Below are 18,312 nucleotides of genomic sequence, written 5' to 3' on the forward strand. Positions count from 1 at the left end.
TTGTTCCAATCCGTATCCGATAGGAAAGAAACAATTTTTTTTTCGGTGCAACGCACAGGTGTTTTGAATCCGTGTTTCCTCTTCGCGTGTTTCAATTCCTATAATTTGGTCTGCGATTATGCACGATTGTGATAACGAAAAACTTTTGCATTTTCACTTGCCATTTTTTTGCTGCTGCTTCTTCAATTATAATTTTTTTCTGCTTGGCTTATTAAAAACAAACACCGAAGCACGGAGTTACGATTTTCACATTTTTTGTGCTTTATTTTCGCGCAACCAAACGGCTCTAGGCTAAGCTGCACCAATCGATTGTGGATTGCACAATTTCCCCCTGCTGAGGGGTTGTGCATCGATAGTGGATTTAGTGGTTTTCTTTCTCTATTGCACCTTAACGAATCAATCGGAGGAATCGATGCCTCACAAATTTTGGAGATCCCCCAACCCGGAAACCAACTGATTGTCACGCACGTTCGAATTCCTCAAATCAAACCGGATCCAAAGCCGAAACAATTCACGATTATTGTGAGAAATGCCAGTGATCGAGGCCACTCACCAAACACGGTATTGCACAATAGCCCCCACGGACTCAAAAATGCTGAAGCACTCACACCGAAGCACGAACGTCTCACGGGGACACACAATGCGGCCAAACCTCAGGGTCCCAGGGCACTCGCTAGCTACTGGGTTCGGTGCATTTCGTGTATAAGTCGCGACCGTTTTAGGAATGTTGTGTCTCCCGAAAGCTGCTACTCACTACCAGCAATTGGTGGGTAGTTGCACAAAATCACCATCAACAAACACACAAGAAAACAAATTGAAAAAACGAGGTTCGTCGCCTAGCCGCTCCAAGCGCACAGGCAATCGCGTTGAAGTCACCACCGAACAGAAGCAGAACACTATCGTGGGTTTTTGGCTCAGAAAAAAAATGAAAGGCCATCCGCCGCGCGTAGTCGTCGCAAAACGATCGGTGCCAAATCCACGGTTGGATTCGAATCAAAAACGTGCGTCCGACCCAACCAAGCAAAACTCCTAAACTGACTGAAGAAACCCCAACAAAAGTCGTGAGAGTGAGGGCTCCCCCCACGATTCGTGATCGGGAGCATTCGGCCAAAAGACGCACGGAAAGAAAAAGAACGGGTGCAGCAAGCAAAGCAAACAAGTTGGGGTTATTTCTTGTGTCTTGGTGGTGTCTTTGGCGAACGACACGATCGGCTTTAGTGGAGATAGTCAACAGAAACGTACACAACTCCGTATCGGAAAGTTGTTTTCCTACCGCACTCACACCAATCAGTGGATCAGGGGAGATCAACCTCGGCTGAGATAAAGAGATTAACAACTAACCGACGAAAATATATTATATTTACGTTTATTATACTAATATGTAACGATTTTCTAAAGGTTGAATTGTACACAAAATGTCACGAAACATATTTCAACGATTTGACCACACAAATTTACATTTTTCCCACAATGAGATAACTAACCCACATAATATATTACACTTTAGTTACAGACCCGATGAAGTTTCCGAAAGTAACATTAATACCATATGGCTTCTGAGTGCACGAACACACTGAACCACGATGTTGGATACCGGAGTGTAGCTGTGAGTTGTGTGGCCCCCAACAAGCAGCTGGAACAGGTAGCGGTGGGTCCTTTGGCAATCATCATGTGGATGGAAACTGTCGATTTGCTGAGTCTCGTTACAAACACCAACAACGCGATTATACTCGTGTAACCCGAGCGGAGATGAGTCACAAAAATTAGATGAACGTCCAAAAAATTAAATAATAACGTAGATCTGATCTTGGGAATAATTTCAGATTGACTTCCTACATCCCTTTCAGTGACGATACACTAAAAATGAACTCGAAAAAAATGTAACTCTTTCGTTTATGTAAAACCCTTGATGGAATCCAAGGCCGGATTAAGAGGGGGGAATGAAGCCGATGGGGAGGGGGGCAATATCCCCGGGCCTCCGGGTAATTTAATAATATTTAAGTTATAAAAATCCAGAGATAGAAATCAAATTAAAAAATTCAAAATAAATACCTATAATTTTTAAGGGAGGACCCGCGATCGAATGTCGTGTAAATTTTTCCCTAATATAAGCTAAGGGCATGGATGAGCAACACGCGGTCCTTAAGACAGTTTTTTTTGCGGCCCGCGAAGCATTTTGCAAATTCAATTTAGAAAAAAACAATCCTAAAATTGATTTATTTCTTGACTTTTTCCCAATAAATGTAGGCTGTTCATTATCACTATTTATGAACTTCTATGAAAATTCTATGCAAATTTTTAGTTCCATTATAAACTTCTTTCGACTTTTGAAGCGAATTGAGTTTTGACGAAAACTTTAACAAACATTTTTACATTCTCCAGAAAACTTTTCAATTTCATTCGTAATTTTCGACAGTGAATAATAAGAATGGATTATTTGCCAAAACAAAGCCAGTAATCTATCTATCTATCTATAACTACTAAAAACTACTGAACTGATTTTCGTGAAACTTGACAGGTGGGAGCATAGGAGGCCGGGGAAGGTTCCTATAATGGTTTGAGACCCCTCTCTCTCTCATTAAGGAGGGGAGGGGCCTCCCAAACAAAAGACAATTTTTCGCATAACTCGAGAACCAATCAAGCAAATGGTATCAAATTTGGCATGGGGTGGTATTTGGGAACGAGGAATATTTCTGTGAATATAAGGTATCCCTCCCTCCTCTCAAAGGTGTGATAGGAAGGGGGGAGGGAGGCTACCTTACAATTTTTCATATAACTCGAAAACTAATCAAGATATTGGAACCAAATTTGACATGGAAGGGTATTTGGATACGAAAAATATGTCAGTGATTTTTTGAGACCCCTCCCTTTTTCCAGTAGAAAGGGGAAGGGGGCCTCTTTTATATTTTTTACATAACTCAAAAACTAATAAAGCAAATCACTAATCACTAATCACTAATCGTACTTCCACAGCCAGAACTTATGTCTGAGTCCCAAAGAATAACACAAGTTTGTTATTATTCTTCTTTTCTTTGTTCATGTGTTTGATTATTTTAACATAAAAACATTGAAATGATCAAAAACATAAAGTGGTTGGGCCTACCGTGGAGCAGAGAACGCAGAGACATCTGTGTGCAACTTCGTTTGCCACACGAAATCACCCATCGGTTGCTGATCCGATCCGATGCTGACTGACGCTTGCATTGTAGCTCGTACGCATACTAATGATGGAGATTCTTATGCCTACCCTGAGAGAATGTGCTTACACATTCATACGTCCATTGGCGTCCCACACATGTCCCTTCTTCTCGGAAAAAAAGAAGAAAAAAAAATCGAAATGTTTTGTTCAATTTTATTCTGTTCTCATTAAAGATAGTCCTGCATGTGGCTGAGTGTCTCTTTAATAAAAATACTGATAATAATATCATTAATTCTTTTCGCCAATACTCACTTCATCAATGCTTTTTCTCAATTATCTAGGGGACTGAGATAAACGGAGAATCATCGTCAATGATCAAACAAATTTTGCAGCCAATGATGGAATTTGTTATAATTTGTTGCAATTTGTTAGAGAGAATTAGAAGGTTTCATTTAAAATGAGAGAAATTGGTGCTCAGAGAGAGTGAAAATGTGCTAATTGTTGCAAATTGTTACGATTTGTTAAGCAGTTGTGGAATTTTGATCATTACCATTCCAAATGCAAAGAATTCTCTCTCCACTGCAGTCCCTTGCATTTATCATTCTACCTTTTTAGCGAATGAAAAACAAGCGCTTTGCAGATTCCAAATGTATAGAAGAACACCTCACCCGAACGTCTAATCAAATTATCATGAATATAGTCCTCAATTGAAGCTCTTTCAAAAAGCGTAGAAAGTGCTGTCAATTTTGTTATTGAAATTTTGCAATTTCGCTTATGTTCCTAACCAAAATATCTGAGATTTGTAGTTTGGAGCACAGATATTAATCTATCTTCAGATTCGAGTTCCTATTTCCTTTGAATCATACTCTTAATCGCGGGGCCATAAGCGAACTATGCCCATGCCTGAACATTACACACTCAGCGCGGTGTTTTCTGAACTACGACGAGCACGGCGCCCATGTATAGCCATTATTTTCCAACTTTTTCTTCTCTCTTGAGTTGCCCCGCTTTCTGCTCACCGAGGTGGGCATTAAAATATTTTGAAGAGGTGTTTGTATTCAAGATGGGCTCACTCTTGATTGCGCGCCACCACAACTACACTCTAATTGCACACCGATTCCCATTATCATTGCCTCATGCCTGGGTATTATTGAGGAAGTTTTTTTTTCGCTAATGGTGCGCCAAACAACAATACATAATGTGATGTTTTGTCGTTGTGTGTGCAAAGTGGCCTTATGAAAAATAATATTTTTCGTCTGCGATGAATTTTGTACCAAGAAAAAAAAATGATGGACTCTGTATAAAAATTCCAAAGAATGACCTGAGAAAACTTTTTTTTTTAAATACGTATATTTTCTTAGTATTTGCAGAAGGCAACTCATACAGAGAGCGTCAAATTGCTCACGGTTACACATTATAAATCTCACAGAGCAGATGTTAGATGTAACCATTTCATTTCTCTCAGTCAATTTGCCGCCTCATAAGAAGTGACAACTCAGGATGGTCAGTTGTTTAGTTTTTAACGAATCATGCCTTTTTTTAAATAATTGTTTACTTTTCTGTCATGCTTGCATTTTTTTTAATAATTTTTTTTTATTATGCTTCAAAAGAATCAAATGGAAAAATTCTGTAATGGTATTTCATAGTCTGACGACCATTTAAATCAACTCAGAATAATAGAAGTAAAGGTGTTCACCAATGCTTTTCAATCGTTCAGAGAAATGGTCAATCCTAGACAGTAATGCAAACGTTTCACTAGATAGTCGTCTGAGAAAATTACACAAATATGCATGCCTTCAGTTTTTTTTGCACCATGCTCGTCTAATTTGTTTCAATGTACTTAAATAAGAACCCATTCAACCAATTTGCGTATAATGAATCCATAAAAATTTCCACAAAAGCGATGTTGTATTCCACTCCTAGAAACTTTGTTAGCTTTAAAAAAAAAGTTCCAAATACCGGAGGATTTATGTTTACCAAACATAGATCTATTTAATATCCCACATACTCCAGTCTGAACTTCCAGGCAATGTTCCGTTTATATTTTTGCACTAATTCTTTATTTTACCCCATTAGATTCATCCTCATCACAGCAGTTTAATTATTTTTCTTTTATCTTTAAATTTTCTACAGCAATTGATTGCTTAAAAGCTTTTTTTTGCTACTCATGTTAGATTTATTTCTCAATTTCAATCACTATTTCATATCATTATTTATAATCCATATCCACTTGCTTCAGTTTTTCCAATCTATTCAATTTCGTTAAGCATTTTTACCTATTGGTGTTACTCATTTTGGTTTCCTTTTTTTCAGTGCGTTGTCACACCAATTTCATCTTTGCTACAGTTAAAAGAGTCTACATCTTTTCCTTACCCATTACTTTCATCACAGTTTTTTCTATAGGGTATCCTTTTTTATTGAAGTTCGTTAATTTCAACCAAATGGATCACATTTCATTTCTAGGAAGTTTTTCAAAACAAGTTGTTCTCAAAAAAGTAATCTTGATTGTCTTGGTGTTACGTATATGTTCTTGATACTTTTCCATTCCATGTAACTTCTATATTACTCTACGATGTAACTTTTCTGCAGTTCTGTTGATTCTAACGTGTTCCAAGGCTACCTTGTGCCTAACACTATTCACTGTTAAATATATTGACCTTCCTGTTTTTTGCTGTACCTTCCATTTCCTGATTGTCAAAGTTTTTCACGATGTTCTATTTTTGACTCCATGCAAGACCAATCTTTCGTCATATTTGTCTCTTTTTGGCTTTGTCCTTCTAGTTGTGGCCTAGAATCCGGCAAATGATATTTTCCCTGTATTTTCCATTTGTTAAAAACAATGTAGCGTCTGAGTCGCATAGCAATAGCATCTTTTTAAAAGCTTTTTCCATTGTTGGCAATCTTTTTGCGTTCCCTACAATGCGATCTAATCTCATCACGACGATTTCGATTTCAATTTGAATTGGTCTCAACTAATTTTTTTTCGCGTTCTTCCCAACATAAACTTTTTCCATTGCGGTCAACACGCACAATTTTCTCTATTGCGGTCCTCTCAACTCGCAATTATCTAATTTTGCATTGCGGTCCTCCCAACTCGCAATTATCTAATTTTCATTGCGGTCCTCCCAACTCGCAAACTTTTTATTAACACTGCGGTCCTCCCAACACGCAGACTTTTCCATACTGCGGTCCTCCCAACACGCAACTTTTCTGATTTGCAGTCCTCCCAACTCGCAAATTTCTTTTATATTGCGGTCCTCCCAACACGCATGTTTTTACTTGTTGCGGTCCTCCCAACTCGCAACCTTCCCAAAGTCACTGGGGTCACAGACAAGCAATTTTTTTTAACTCAATGTCTCTGGCTTTGTATTTCCAATGTCACAAAAATTTACCAATCACTTTAGCACTCCGGTGGGTAATTTCCGTAGAGATATTTGTTTGAGTTGAAAGCAATGCAGGTGCAGGAACAAAAAAAAATCAATTACGGTCCTGTTTCGGTTGCCAAATGTGCAACTTCGTTTGCCACACGAAATCACCCACCGGTTGCTGATCCGATCCGATGCTGACTGACGCTTGCATTGTAGCTCGTACGCATACTAATGATGGAGATTCTTATGCCTACCCAGAGAGAATGTGCTTACACATTCATACGTCCATTGGCGTCCCACACAATCTGGAACACAGGAACAGGAAGAAACGTGGACCACCAGTACCATACGTTTCAAATGGGCAGTATCGTTGGAAGCATGCTAAGAAATTGCTTCTTGGTGAAGAAACTTTACTACTCCAATCACTAGGACCATCCTTTAGCGGCTGGAAATGATTTATTTTGTACACAGAAATCACAAAACCTGAACAAAAGCATTTTGTAGAATTTTATGAAATTAATAAACGTATCTTGAAAATATAAGTTTAAGCTTTCTTAGTTGAATTGTTTTGGATTTCAGTGTACAATCATTTCTGGTCATCGACCAAGGATAAAGCGCCTTTACTCGCTCTTGAAAATAAAGAAGAGAAACAAAAAATATTAGTAGAACATTAAACCTTCCGAGGCCTGTTTGAGCTCGAAAGGTTTTTTTTTTAAACGTACCCTTATAATAGATATTAACTCAAATCGACAGTTTTCTATAAAACATATACAATCAGTTTTACGTAAATAGTAATTAAAAAAACTTTCGAATACTTAGTAATCCAATCTCAATGTTCTTATAATTTTTATTATTTCAATTTTTCTAAAAGACATTGAAAATGTGTGATTCAATGCAAAACATTAGATCAAATTTGGATTGGTAATTATTTTCGACAAAGGGTGCATATTTAAATTGTCCAATTTTAAAAGCACATCCTATTTGGTAAATAAGATTTATGGAAAATAAAATAAGCAATCAAAACTTTAATTCATTTATTTACTACAACAATACTTATCGATCGTTTGACGGTTTTTTTCTTCGGAGTTTTTCTTCGGTAGTCTTCCAGAACGAACACTTCTCCTCCCTTTCCCCGCACAAAATCCTTTCTTTTTCTAGGCGTCAAACTATTACCTTAGTTCTCAACCTTTCCATTAAACAAAACTTCGGATGTACCCATTTCAAAAGATATTTTTCTTCTGTCGAACCGTATGCAAGACTCAAGCGTTGTATATGTTAAACGCGTAAAACCGAACTGCATCTCAGCAACCTGTGAAACCAATCCCCCCGTTTTCTCAACGTGGATTTTTTCTTCTTTTCCCTACGGCTACAAGTGAAACCTTGAATACGCGAAGCCAATGATGGCTTTTGTTCGATTCCTGGATTTAACCAACACTTTACTGAACACTGTCTTAATCAATTTTCATAACCTAATAATAAGTTTGAACCTTCCCCATGTCTATTTTTGCAATGCATTCTAAACTCTCTTGATTTTAGTTTTTCATTTTCCACATTTTTCACTTCTACGGCACCGTTTAGACTAAAAAACCGCCGTTTGCGAGCACACATTTTTCTAAAAGCTTTTTTAACCCCACTAAATCAGTTTTATTCGAGTGACTACTTTCCAGACACTCCTCACATTAAGCACTTTTCCCAAACTTAACCAAGCACAAAGAACAATTTCTTCACGTCGCTTACGCTGCCACCCGTTTTGCAAACTTTCTGATTGAATTAAACGTATTTCACGAGAAAATCGCGGAACATTTCGTTAACACCTTAAAACTTTATCCCACCCATCACATTTGAACCCTTTTTGGTAGTTCCATATCATTTTTACGATGAAAAAATTTAAATTTTATAAAATTTTCGCGGACGGACTGAAAAACGCGTGCGATTGGCAAGCAGCATCGCCTACTCCTCCTGAAGAAGTCTCAAAAACTAATAAAGCAAATGGAACCAAATTTGGCATGGGAGGGTATTTGGATCGGAAAAATATTTTTATGATTATTTGAGACCCCTCTCTCTTTTCAGTAAGGATAAATAAAGAGGGGAGGGGGCCTCTTTTATAATTTTTTACATAGCTCAATAACTTATTAAGCAAATGGGACCAAATTTGGCATGCGCGGGTATTTGGGAACGTGACATGTTCTAATGTTTGTTTGAGACCCCTTTCTTCTTCCAGCGGAGAGAAAGGAAAGAGGGAATAGAATTTCATACAATTTTTACTGCATAACTCTAGAACTACAACAGCAAATGGAACCTAATATAGCATGGAACGAAATTTGGGTACCAGAAATGCTTCTATGAATATTTGGTATCCCTCACTGCTTCAAAAAGTTGGATGGAAAGGTGGAGGAGAGGTCTCCCCCTTACAATTTTCAGTATAACTGAAGAGCGGATCGAGCAAATGGTACCATATTTCAGCGGAAAGATATAAGGGGAGAAGGGGGGCTTCCATACATTTTTTTTGCATAACTCGAAAATTATTCGAGCAAACGAAACCAAATTTTCCATCAAAAAGTATTTGAGTACGAAAATACTTTTATGAATATTAAGTTCTCACCCCTCCATTCACTGGGGAGAACGGAAGGGGGGATGGTACCATCATGTCACCATCTACCGCCCAGTTAAGCGGTTTTTCAACTTCAAACATGTTTAATAAAAAAACGACGGCAGATTTTTATTCGCTTTTTTTTGCAATACATCTCAAAACTGATCCAGTTTCATTAAAAAATTTAGTGGAATACGAAAAATGCACGCTTTTCAAAATAATTACCTAAACATTGGGGTGTTCCACTGGCCCTATTACCGCCCACTCGACTTTTTCGGGTATCGATAATGTTTTCTTAAGGAAAAACTATCTAACAACACGGAAACTGTTCTTTTTAGTATTTTCCATGTAGCGAGCTGTCAAAACCATATTTTGGATCTTGAGAGAATACATTTTGAGAATTTTTAACCGCAAATTTTGTACAAATTTTAACAAAGTGCGTTGACTGACAAAATGATGATTCCCGGCAAACAGCCTCAAGTAACCGGTTGCTTTCAGCGATAAAATATCATTTTCTAACATAATCCAACTAAATGCTTCTTACAATTTACACATTTGACACAATACTTGCGTAAACAACAATGAAATTGTGCGTGACCGGTCATTAGGAACCCACACTTTTTTTTATACACCAATTACCGCCCATCACTAAACGCTTCAAAAAACAACAACTATTGAAAAAATCGAAAATTTTCCGATGCAAATCTATTCTACGAAAATAAAACTATCGTTTCAAGTCGATTTTGGGTCAAATAGGTACTATCTAGTAAACAAAACCCCTTTTTGCCCTAGGAGTACAGTAATGCTTATAGAGAATTCGTTTTCGTGTGGTGGTGCACCGGGGCACTACCGGTAGTGCACTTTTTGCTGTTTTCATGCTCGTTTTCAGGATGGGTAGTCCACTGGTAGTGCACCATAAAGTGGACGGTGGAACACTCTGAAAATATTCGGTGTTGCTTGCGCTCTCACCAATAATATCATGAATTTTGACAGCACATGCTTTCCGATGTAAACAAATATCAGCTGGTTGGTTTATTTCTATACCGTATAAATTGCGTTCGAGCTGTTTTTTTCTCTTTATTATCCCCAAGAACGGAGACTTGTTCTGGATTCAATACCAGTGCCGTTTCCAACAGAGGCGGAGAATTTCACCTGGATGGCATGTTCCAAAGCAAACAACGCTTCCAAGAAGAAATGTGCCCAGAAGGCTTGCTGCAACAGTTCCAGGCGATGCCGAAAAAGAGCAGCAAATCCGAGTGCAACAAGGCCAACCCAAAGATCTGGTGGAATCGCCCAAATCGAAAAGTTTTCTTGTTCGGGAGTGTCCTATAAGTTGGTCTCCACAGCAAGAAGCGTTCAGCTGCATCGAAGCTACTCTGCTTCGAGCCGTGCCTTAGGGTGACGATGCTCGGTTGCGCCAAGTCCCGGATTCCCACCCGTTGCCCTTCAAAAACGGTAGTTCGAGACTACACCCGCATTGGGAGCTTGAATTTCGTTTCGGTCTGTTAGCAAAATTTTCTCCCCCGATTTCCGCGATCTGAGTTCGCCAATTTGACTTCCAAGAATTTTTCTTTTGTCATCTGAAAACGGAAATAGGTACTCGAGGTATTTGGGAGGAATAAACGTTCAAAATACCGGAACCTTCAAGCTGGGGTAACTGCAGTCTAGCAGCAGCAAACATAGACCACCCAAAATCAGCTGGTATTGCAGTTATCATCAGAGCCAGAGGCGAATCTACCAAGCAAAATAAATCTGAAATCTTCACAATTCAACATATAAATTCATGCTAAAATTTTCATATTATTTAAAAGATAATGATCAACTAAAGTAAATTTCATTTCAATTTTCGAAGTCAAACGAAAACAAATACCAGCTGTAATGGATTTTTGACAGCTTGATGTTTTCTGTTGACACTGCCGATTTCACGTACACCAACAAAGGTGGGTGCGAAACTCGATTCATGCTCGTTTTCAGCCTGGAAGGTGCAACACTTTCGGGTGGTGAAAACAAATACGGTATTAGTTCGCTAACAGGCTTCGAATTCAACAATTTTCCCGGAAACCAAAAACCAAACATTTTATTCCTGGCTATAGTTAGCATAATTAAATGATGTTTTTTCAGTGAAACGGTCGAACAATGATGCCGACACAGAACACAGGTCTTATTTTTGGAGGAAACATCCCAGTTTTTTTCAAAATACAAACAAAAGTGTGATTTTGGGCGGTAAATGGTGTCTGGGCGGTGAATGGTGACTTGATGGTACTTCCTTTCAAGTTTATGCATAACTCAAGAATTTACTTCGCAAACAAAACCAAATTTGGCATGGGATGGTATTTCAATGCGAGAAATTTTTCTATGTGAAACAATTCTTTTCTAGCAGTAGGAGGATAGAATTGGGAATATAGGAAGGGAAGAGGAAAGCTTACATTTAACTTTTTATGATTATCTTATCTTATTATTATCTTATCATCACGCAGAGAAAACTTGGATATTGAAACAAAACAAAACTGACTTTGATTCAAAAAATTCATTTTCTCGATTCAATCTCTTGTTTTCTTTGAATCAATGAATTATGGTTGTGTTTCAAATAAATAATTTTTGAAAGAAAGAATTAATTTTTTGAATCGAATAATTTTGGACTTTGATTTTAAACAAATTCTTTGATTCAAAAACATTTGTTCAATTGCATTTTTATTTGGAAACAAAGTAAATTTTCTTTCAACCAAAAAAAAATGTATTCAATGCAAAGGAATAATTTCTTAAAATAAAAATTTCAAACTTAGAAGGTTTTTTGCATTGAGTAAGAAGAATTTAAAACGGTTTGGCTGGTCGAGTGAAAATGTGCCACATTGCTGGAAGCGTTGGTTCAAGAAGAAGAAAAAAGTTGAACATATAGTAAGCATTGCGAATCCCTCCCACAGTTACCGTTTCCATGAATTCTTCGTTTGTTAGGAAAATAAAACTTTTATTTTTTGTTAACACTCAAACAAATCAGTTCAGTTTTATTCCCAGCGTTTTCGGTTACAAGTGCATTATAGTTTCTTAGTACGTCGAAATGAATATTCGATCGTATGATGTGTAAGTATGGTTGGATACCTAGTTTTGTTACGAAATATGAATGTTTTTAACTTCCAGAGGCAGTCGTCAGCAAAACCGATATTGGTATCCACAGTTGTCATCTTCTTACAAATTCTCCCAATCAAAACTACGATATCTGGTGGTGATTGATTTCGAAGCCACATGTTGGCCAAAAGTTGCTAGAGCTATGCGTAAAAATCAAGAAATCATAGAATTTCCAGCCGTGCTGCTAAATTTAAACACCGGCCACCTCGAGGAAAAATTTCAGCAGTACGTGAAACCGGAAGAAAATCCTCAACTTAGTCGATACTGCATTGATCTAACCGGAATCGGGCAGGATCAAGTAAATGCAGGTGTTCCGCTTACCACCTGCTTGCTGCTGTTCGACAAATGGCTCAACCAAATCTTGCCAAAACGAGGCTTGGTGCTTCCCAAAAGCAACCAGAAAAATCCGGCAGTGAACGTTGCGTTTGCCACGTGGAGCGATTGGGACTTGGGGGCATGTTTGAACAACGAATGCTGGCGAAAAGCGATCAATAAACCAGCTTACTTTGGTCAATGGATTGATGTAAGGGACTAGGGGCATTTATAGGGTGCTGTAAGATTCGCGTCCGTCCTTCTTCGCAGTCTGCAACTTAATCCCCGATCGAGTGGCGGGCTACCTGACAGCTCGCCCGTCAGCAAGCCAAGGTATGTGTATATGCTGGTGGTAGCAATATGACATAATACAAGGTAGATATGGCAAGGTGTGCAGAGAACTATTCCAATCCTGAATAATAGTCAATACACTACAATCCCTCCTTTGAAATAAAAATGCAAAATAGTTTAACGATAAGAGATTTATTTAATAATGTTTCAAAATCAGAAAATCAATGCGGAACATAGTCTTGGTACTTCGACGGTGCATTCCTTCGTCGTGTAGTTGAAGGTCTTAGGGAAGATGCTGTCTCCGATGGTGTGTTTTCTGTTTCCGTCATAGGTCCGGATTCATGTTGAGCCGTTGCCGGCATAAGATCCGGAACATCTCGTAGTTCATCGCTGTGAGTCTCCTGTATGGTTTCTTGGTCCTCGATCTTCTTCAGGTGCGCCGAACTACGCCTGTATTGTTTACCAGTGAGCTTTGACTGTATAAGGGTATCAGTCCCCTCTTTACGCTGAACTACGAACTCTTCGTTCGAAAACTCTGTGTCCAATTTATTCGCTTTGCGCATCCGTTTAGCGAGTACAACATCCCCCTGTCGTATATCGCTTTCTTTTGCATGCCGCTTTCTGTCACTATACTCTCTCCCCTTTTCTTTGACGAGAGCATCTCTCTCGCGCACTTCTCCGTCTTCAGGAAAGTTTGAAATGGTCGGTAGTTTGCTTTTGATCGGACGTCCAAACATCAACTCTCCTGGAGATTTTCCTGTGGTTGGATGCTTGGAGGAATGATATGTTAGTAAATACAGCCGTAGCTCGTTTCTCCAATCCTTCCCGAGTTCCTGTGAGATACGAAGGCGTTTTAAAATCGACCGATTTTGCCTTTCTACCTCTCCGTTGGATTGAGGCCAGTAGGGTATGGTGTTCAGCAGCTTAATTCCGTTAGTCGAACAAAACTCCCGAAATTCCTCACAATCCGAACTAATCTGTGGCGCGTTATCAGCCTTCAAGAAGGATGGAATGCCATACCGACTAAACATGATCATTAACTCCCGCATAACATCTTTCGTAGTCGTTGTTTCCATTTCAACTACCTCCATGTACCGGCTGTAGCAGTCAACTACAACCAACAAGTGTTGTCCCTCAGGTAATGGACCTAAAAAATCCAGCGCAAGAGTTTGCCAAGGGGATGTAGGAAGACGACTACGATTCATTGGCTCTGGTGGTTCTGGTGCAGCAACTAATGCACAGCCTCTGCAGCGCTTGACGAATCGTTCCACTGCCTGGTCCATTTTGGGCCACCACACGTTGGATCTCAGGTGACCCTTCATCATCACGATACCGGGATGGCCTTCGTGAGCTGTTGTTAGTACTTTTTCCCTCAATGAAACAGGTATAACGATTCGGTCGCTTCGTAGCAGCACTCCTTGGAAGCTGCACAACTCATTGGCAACTACCCTATACTCTACAGGCAAGTTCTGTAGATTGCCATCCTTCAGAATATCTAAAACCTCAAGAATATCGTTGTCGGCCTCTGAAGCCTTCAATATTTCGTTCCATGTAAGTGCTGCACAATTAGCTGATTGCATGGCTACTTCACGAACGAATATTTCCTCCGCAGTATCGAAAGGTTTCGGCTCTTGGACAGCTAAGCGAGACAGAGGATCAGCTATGTTTTTATCACCAGAGACATGTACGATGTTGTAGTCGAATGTTTGCAGTCGCAGGACCCAGCGTTCTATGCGTGCGCAAGGTCTTGAGCGCTTAGAAAACAGAAGTTCAAGAACCTTACAGTCAGTCATAATGTCGAACTTCTTTCCAAGTAGATAGTACTGGAAGCGTTCCACGCTCCAAACGACGGCTAACGCTTCCTTCTCAGTTTGACAGTACCGTCGTTCGGTTTCTGTTAAGGATTTGGATGAAAAGCTGATGACGCGTGGCTTATTTTCATGGTCGAATTGGAGTAGAACAGCTCCTAGCCCAGAAGGGCTGGCATCGGCAACAACAGCTGTATGGTCTTCTACTCGATAGAATCCTAAGATACTCACGTTACTCAATGCAGTTTTGATTGATTGAAAAGAATCGGATTCTCTAGTACCCCATTCGAATTTAGTACTCTTGACCAAAAGTTTTCGCAACGGTTCATCAATAGTAGCAAGGTGTGGGATAAATCTGTTCAGATAATTTGCTAAGCCGAGAAAGCTACGTACCTCTGCTTCATTCTGAGGCTCGCGGAATGACATTAGGGCTGCTACTTTCGCCTCGGAAGGCCTAATTCCCTGTTTGGAGATGTGATACCCCAAGAATTCCAATTCGTCCACGCGCAGTTGACATTTTTCCCATTTGAGCTCAACTTCCCTATCCTTCAATCTAGAAAGAACCTAGAAACAAAACACTTACTAAGACCCAGTTATATTTATTTCATAACGATAGGAGTTAAGTTCGAGAAATTTAGTTTATTTTATATAAGAATTGAAAAGAAACAAGAAATAAAGCTTTATCAAATAATCTGCAGATCAATGTACCTTCTCCAGACGATCATCGTGTTCTTCGACGTCCTTTCCCTCGACGATGATGTCATCGATGTACCAATAGGTTCCGCTACAGTCTGCCAACATCTCGTCCATAGCTTTTTGGAAAAGCTCTGGTGCCGTTACCAAGCCAAACGGCAATCGCTTAAAGCGGAATAGTCCACGGTTAGTCATAAAAGTTGTAACGTCTCGAGAATCTTCTGCTAGTTCGATTTGCAGAAACGCCTCACGAATATCTAGCTTGCTCCAAACAGATCCTCTTCCCAATCGCGCAATGTAGTCCTCAACGACCGGCATCGGGTGATGCTCGCGGAGAACGGCCTCGTTCACTCGCCGAAGATCAACGCACAATCGCGGTTCGCCGTTTGCTTTTCCTACGACAACCAGAGGAGATACCCAGCTGGTGGGACCCTTTTTGACCTCGATGATATCACGCTTCAGTAATTCATCAATTTTCTTGGCGACAGCCTCCTCCAACGGCAAAGGGATCCGGCGCATAGGTTGAAATACAGGAACAGCTTCGGGGTCCATGTGAATGTAAGCCTTGATTCCCTTGATCTTTCCGAATGGACGCGCAGCAATCTCGACACGATTAACGGGCAGTCCAACATGCAACACTTCAAGTTGCTTTGCCGTCAAGTCCCCGAGAAGGCACCGTTGACCGCCTTTAACGACGAGAAATTCAGCTTGAACGGTCTTAACACCCACTGATATATCTGCAACGAAGGATCCCAAAATGGTCAAAGGATTGTTGCTTCCATACGCCCGCAGCACCCGATTGCTTCCTTTCATTGAAGAGTACACCGCAACGTTGTCCTTTTTCATTTTCGTCCACGCCACCTCACTAATCAAGTTGGCATCAGCGCCAGAATCAACCAACATCTGCGTTGGGATACCACCGACGACGCAGGTAAGCACATTGGACTCGTTACCAGAGTAAAAGGCGTAGTACACCTTATCCGGCGTAGAGTTTTCTTTGTATTCATTCTCAAGTGGCTCGACACGTAGAGCGTTGTCCGTGCTGACGGTTTCAATCACCCGAACCTGCTTCCTCTCCGAGGGTCCTGTGTGCAGCAACTTTCGTTTACGACATTGCTTCTCGAAATGGCCGTGTGTTTTACAGTTGCGGCATTCTTTCCCGCGAGCTGGGCATTTTGAAGCAGTTGAAAAATGTCCAGTACGGCCACAATTGAAACATGTCTTCATCTGCCACGTGGTGTTGGTGTCATTCCTGGGAGCTGCACGGCGGTCCCGAGATTGTGGGTGAACGCTAAATATTTTCTCTCCTGAGCGAGATGCCGACTGGGTCGAAGTAATCTCAACCATCTGCTGATCCACACTTTCTTGGGTCATACCAATCGCTTCAATGTCCGCGAAGGGTAAATCCTTTAATACAAAAAAACCTATCTATTAAACCAGTCTGACTCATAAAAAAAACATCAGCAACAAACCTTTAGCAAAATCATCCTGCGTACTTCATTCGAAGAGCATCCTTCGACCACAGCGTCGGTAAGATAAATGTCCTTCAAAACTTCTTCGATCTCGGCTCCGTATTTCTCAAATCCGCATTCGGCAGTTTGCTGCTTGAGTCGGATGATATAGTCCGCAAACCTCTCACCAGGGTTCTGCTTCATCAGCCGGAGCTTTCTGCGCTCGGAGGTACTTTGATGCCGTGGCTCGAAAAATTCATCGAGTTTCTCCACCGCCACATCGTACCATCGTGGAACAAGTGCTACTAGTGGGACGTGGTCGTGGTCTTTAAGGTTCTTGAAAACCGACTGCAAGGCAGTGCCGCCCAGGTGGAGCAACTTCGCACGCATAACCTTTTGATCGGTTATGTCATAGGCAGCAAAGTAACACTCTAGGGACTCTTTCCACGCTTTCCACTCCCGAGCAAGCTTTCCCGTTTCGATCCTATCGCAACGAAAGGGTGGAACAGCTCGCGATTCCTCCATCTGGAATGACAAAAACAAAACTTTACTCTCAACACATTCATTTACTTGTAAATGTGAATCTAACTCCGATTAATTCCAACGTGAATTAACCCCGAATATGACGCCTGGAGGGAAAGAAAACATGCTTGGGAATATCCTGGACAGAGCAAAGTTTTCTTTGACATAACCTCACTCTTGAACATCAAGCTTTGCGTCCCGTCATACAATCTGAATCCTTCCGATTCGGAATCAACTTCAGGGAAATCCCAAGATTTCCGCTTACTCCTTGAGAATTCCACATTCTCTCGAACTTTGCCCCCAGGAGAATTCTAAGAAATTCTCGCTATTCATACAGGGGGAATCCTTATGATTCCCGCCAACGCCATGAGAACCACTTTGGTTCTCGCAAAGTTCGACCCACGGAAAATCCTACTTGATTCTCGCGTTTAAACACACTATTCAAGCCGCCACCAGTAGCTCACTTTTCTAGCTAAAGTTTTCCTCCCCTTCCTCACAAGAAGAGTTTTCCACGAGTTGTATATTTACCTCTAATTTCCTCGATTTTTCCAATCGTCGCCAGTTGTAAGATTCGCGTCCGTCCTTCTTCGCAGTCTGCAACTTAATCCCCGATCGAGTGGCGGGCTACCTGACAGCTCGCCCGTCAGCAAGCCAAGGTATGTGTATATGCTGGTGGTAGCAATATGACATAATACAAGGTAGATATGGCAAGGTGTGCAGAGAACTATTCCAATCCTGAATAATAGTCAATACACTACAGGTGCGTTTCAGTTGATACTTATGCTTAGAGTTTTATTGATACGAATGTTTCTCACTCCATCCAGATTTTTTACCATCGGCAGTCGAGTTTCCCGGAAGCATTAGCCCAGAGGGGTCTACAATTCGAAGGTAAAGAACACTGTGGACTTGACGATGCAAAAAATCTGGCCCGGCTGATAATGCGGATGGGCCAAGATGGTGCCCTACCCTTCTTGGGATGATTTGATTATTACCTTGTTATCTTACCTTATCTTTT

General features: G+C 40.4%; 3 protein-coding genes across 4 annotated transcripts in view; 1 reads left to right on the forward strand and 2 right to left on the reverse strand.

Annotated features, from left to right (window-relative positions):
* LOC129756339 (location of vulva defective 1) overlaps nucleotides 1–18,312 on the reverse strand; it is a 760,372-nt gene that overhangs the window by 650,242 nt on the left and 91,818 nt on the right. The gene's annotated exons all lie outside the window — the stretch shown is intronic.
* Nucleotides 12,078–18,277, forward strand: LOC129753712 (ERI1 exoribonuclease 2-like). Its single transcript, XM_055749557.1, has 3 exons — nucleotides 12,078–12,175; nucleotides 12,233–12,743; nucleotides 18,122–18,277. Exons 1-3 carry the CDS (start codon nucleotides 12,153–12,155, stop codon nucleotides 18,275–18,277), a joined length of 690 nt encoding a protein of 229 aa, XP_055605532.1. The 5' UTR covers nucleotides 12,078–12,152.
* LOC129756342 (uncharacterized protein K02A2.6-like) lies at nucleotides 15,081–17,998 on the reverse strand. The gene is made up of 3 exons (XM_055753201.1): nucleotides 17,826–17,998; nucleotides 16,797–17,300; nucleotides 15,081–16,731 (listed from the first exon to the last, which is right to left on the reverse strand). The coding sequence occupies exons 2-3, from the start codon at nucleotides 17,298–17,300 to the stop codon at nucleotides 15,331–15,333; spliced, it is 1,905 nt and encodes a 634-aa protein (XP_055609176.1). The 5' UTR covers nucleotides 17,826–17,998; the 3' UTR covers nucleotides 15,081–15,330.

This window comes from Uranotaenia lowii, chromosome 3 (assembly GCF_029784155.1).
Source record: "Uranotaenia lowii strain MFRU-FL chromosome 3, ASM2978415v1, whole genome shotgun sequence".
Classification (NCBI taxonomy): Eukaryota; Metazoa; Arthropoda; class Insecta; order Diptera; family Culicidae; genus Uranotaenia; species Uranotaenia lowii.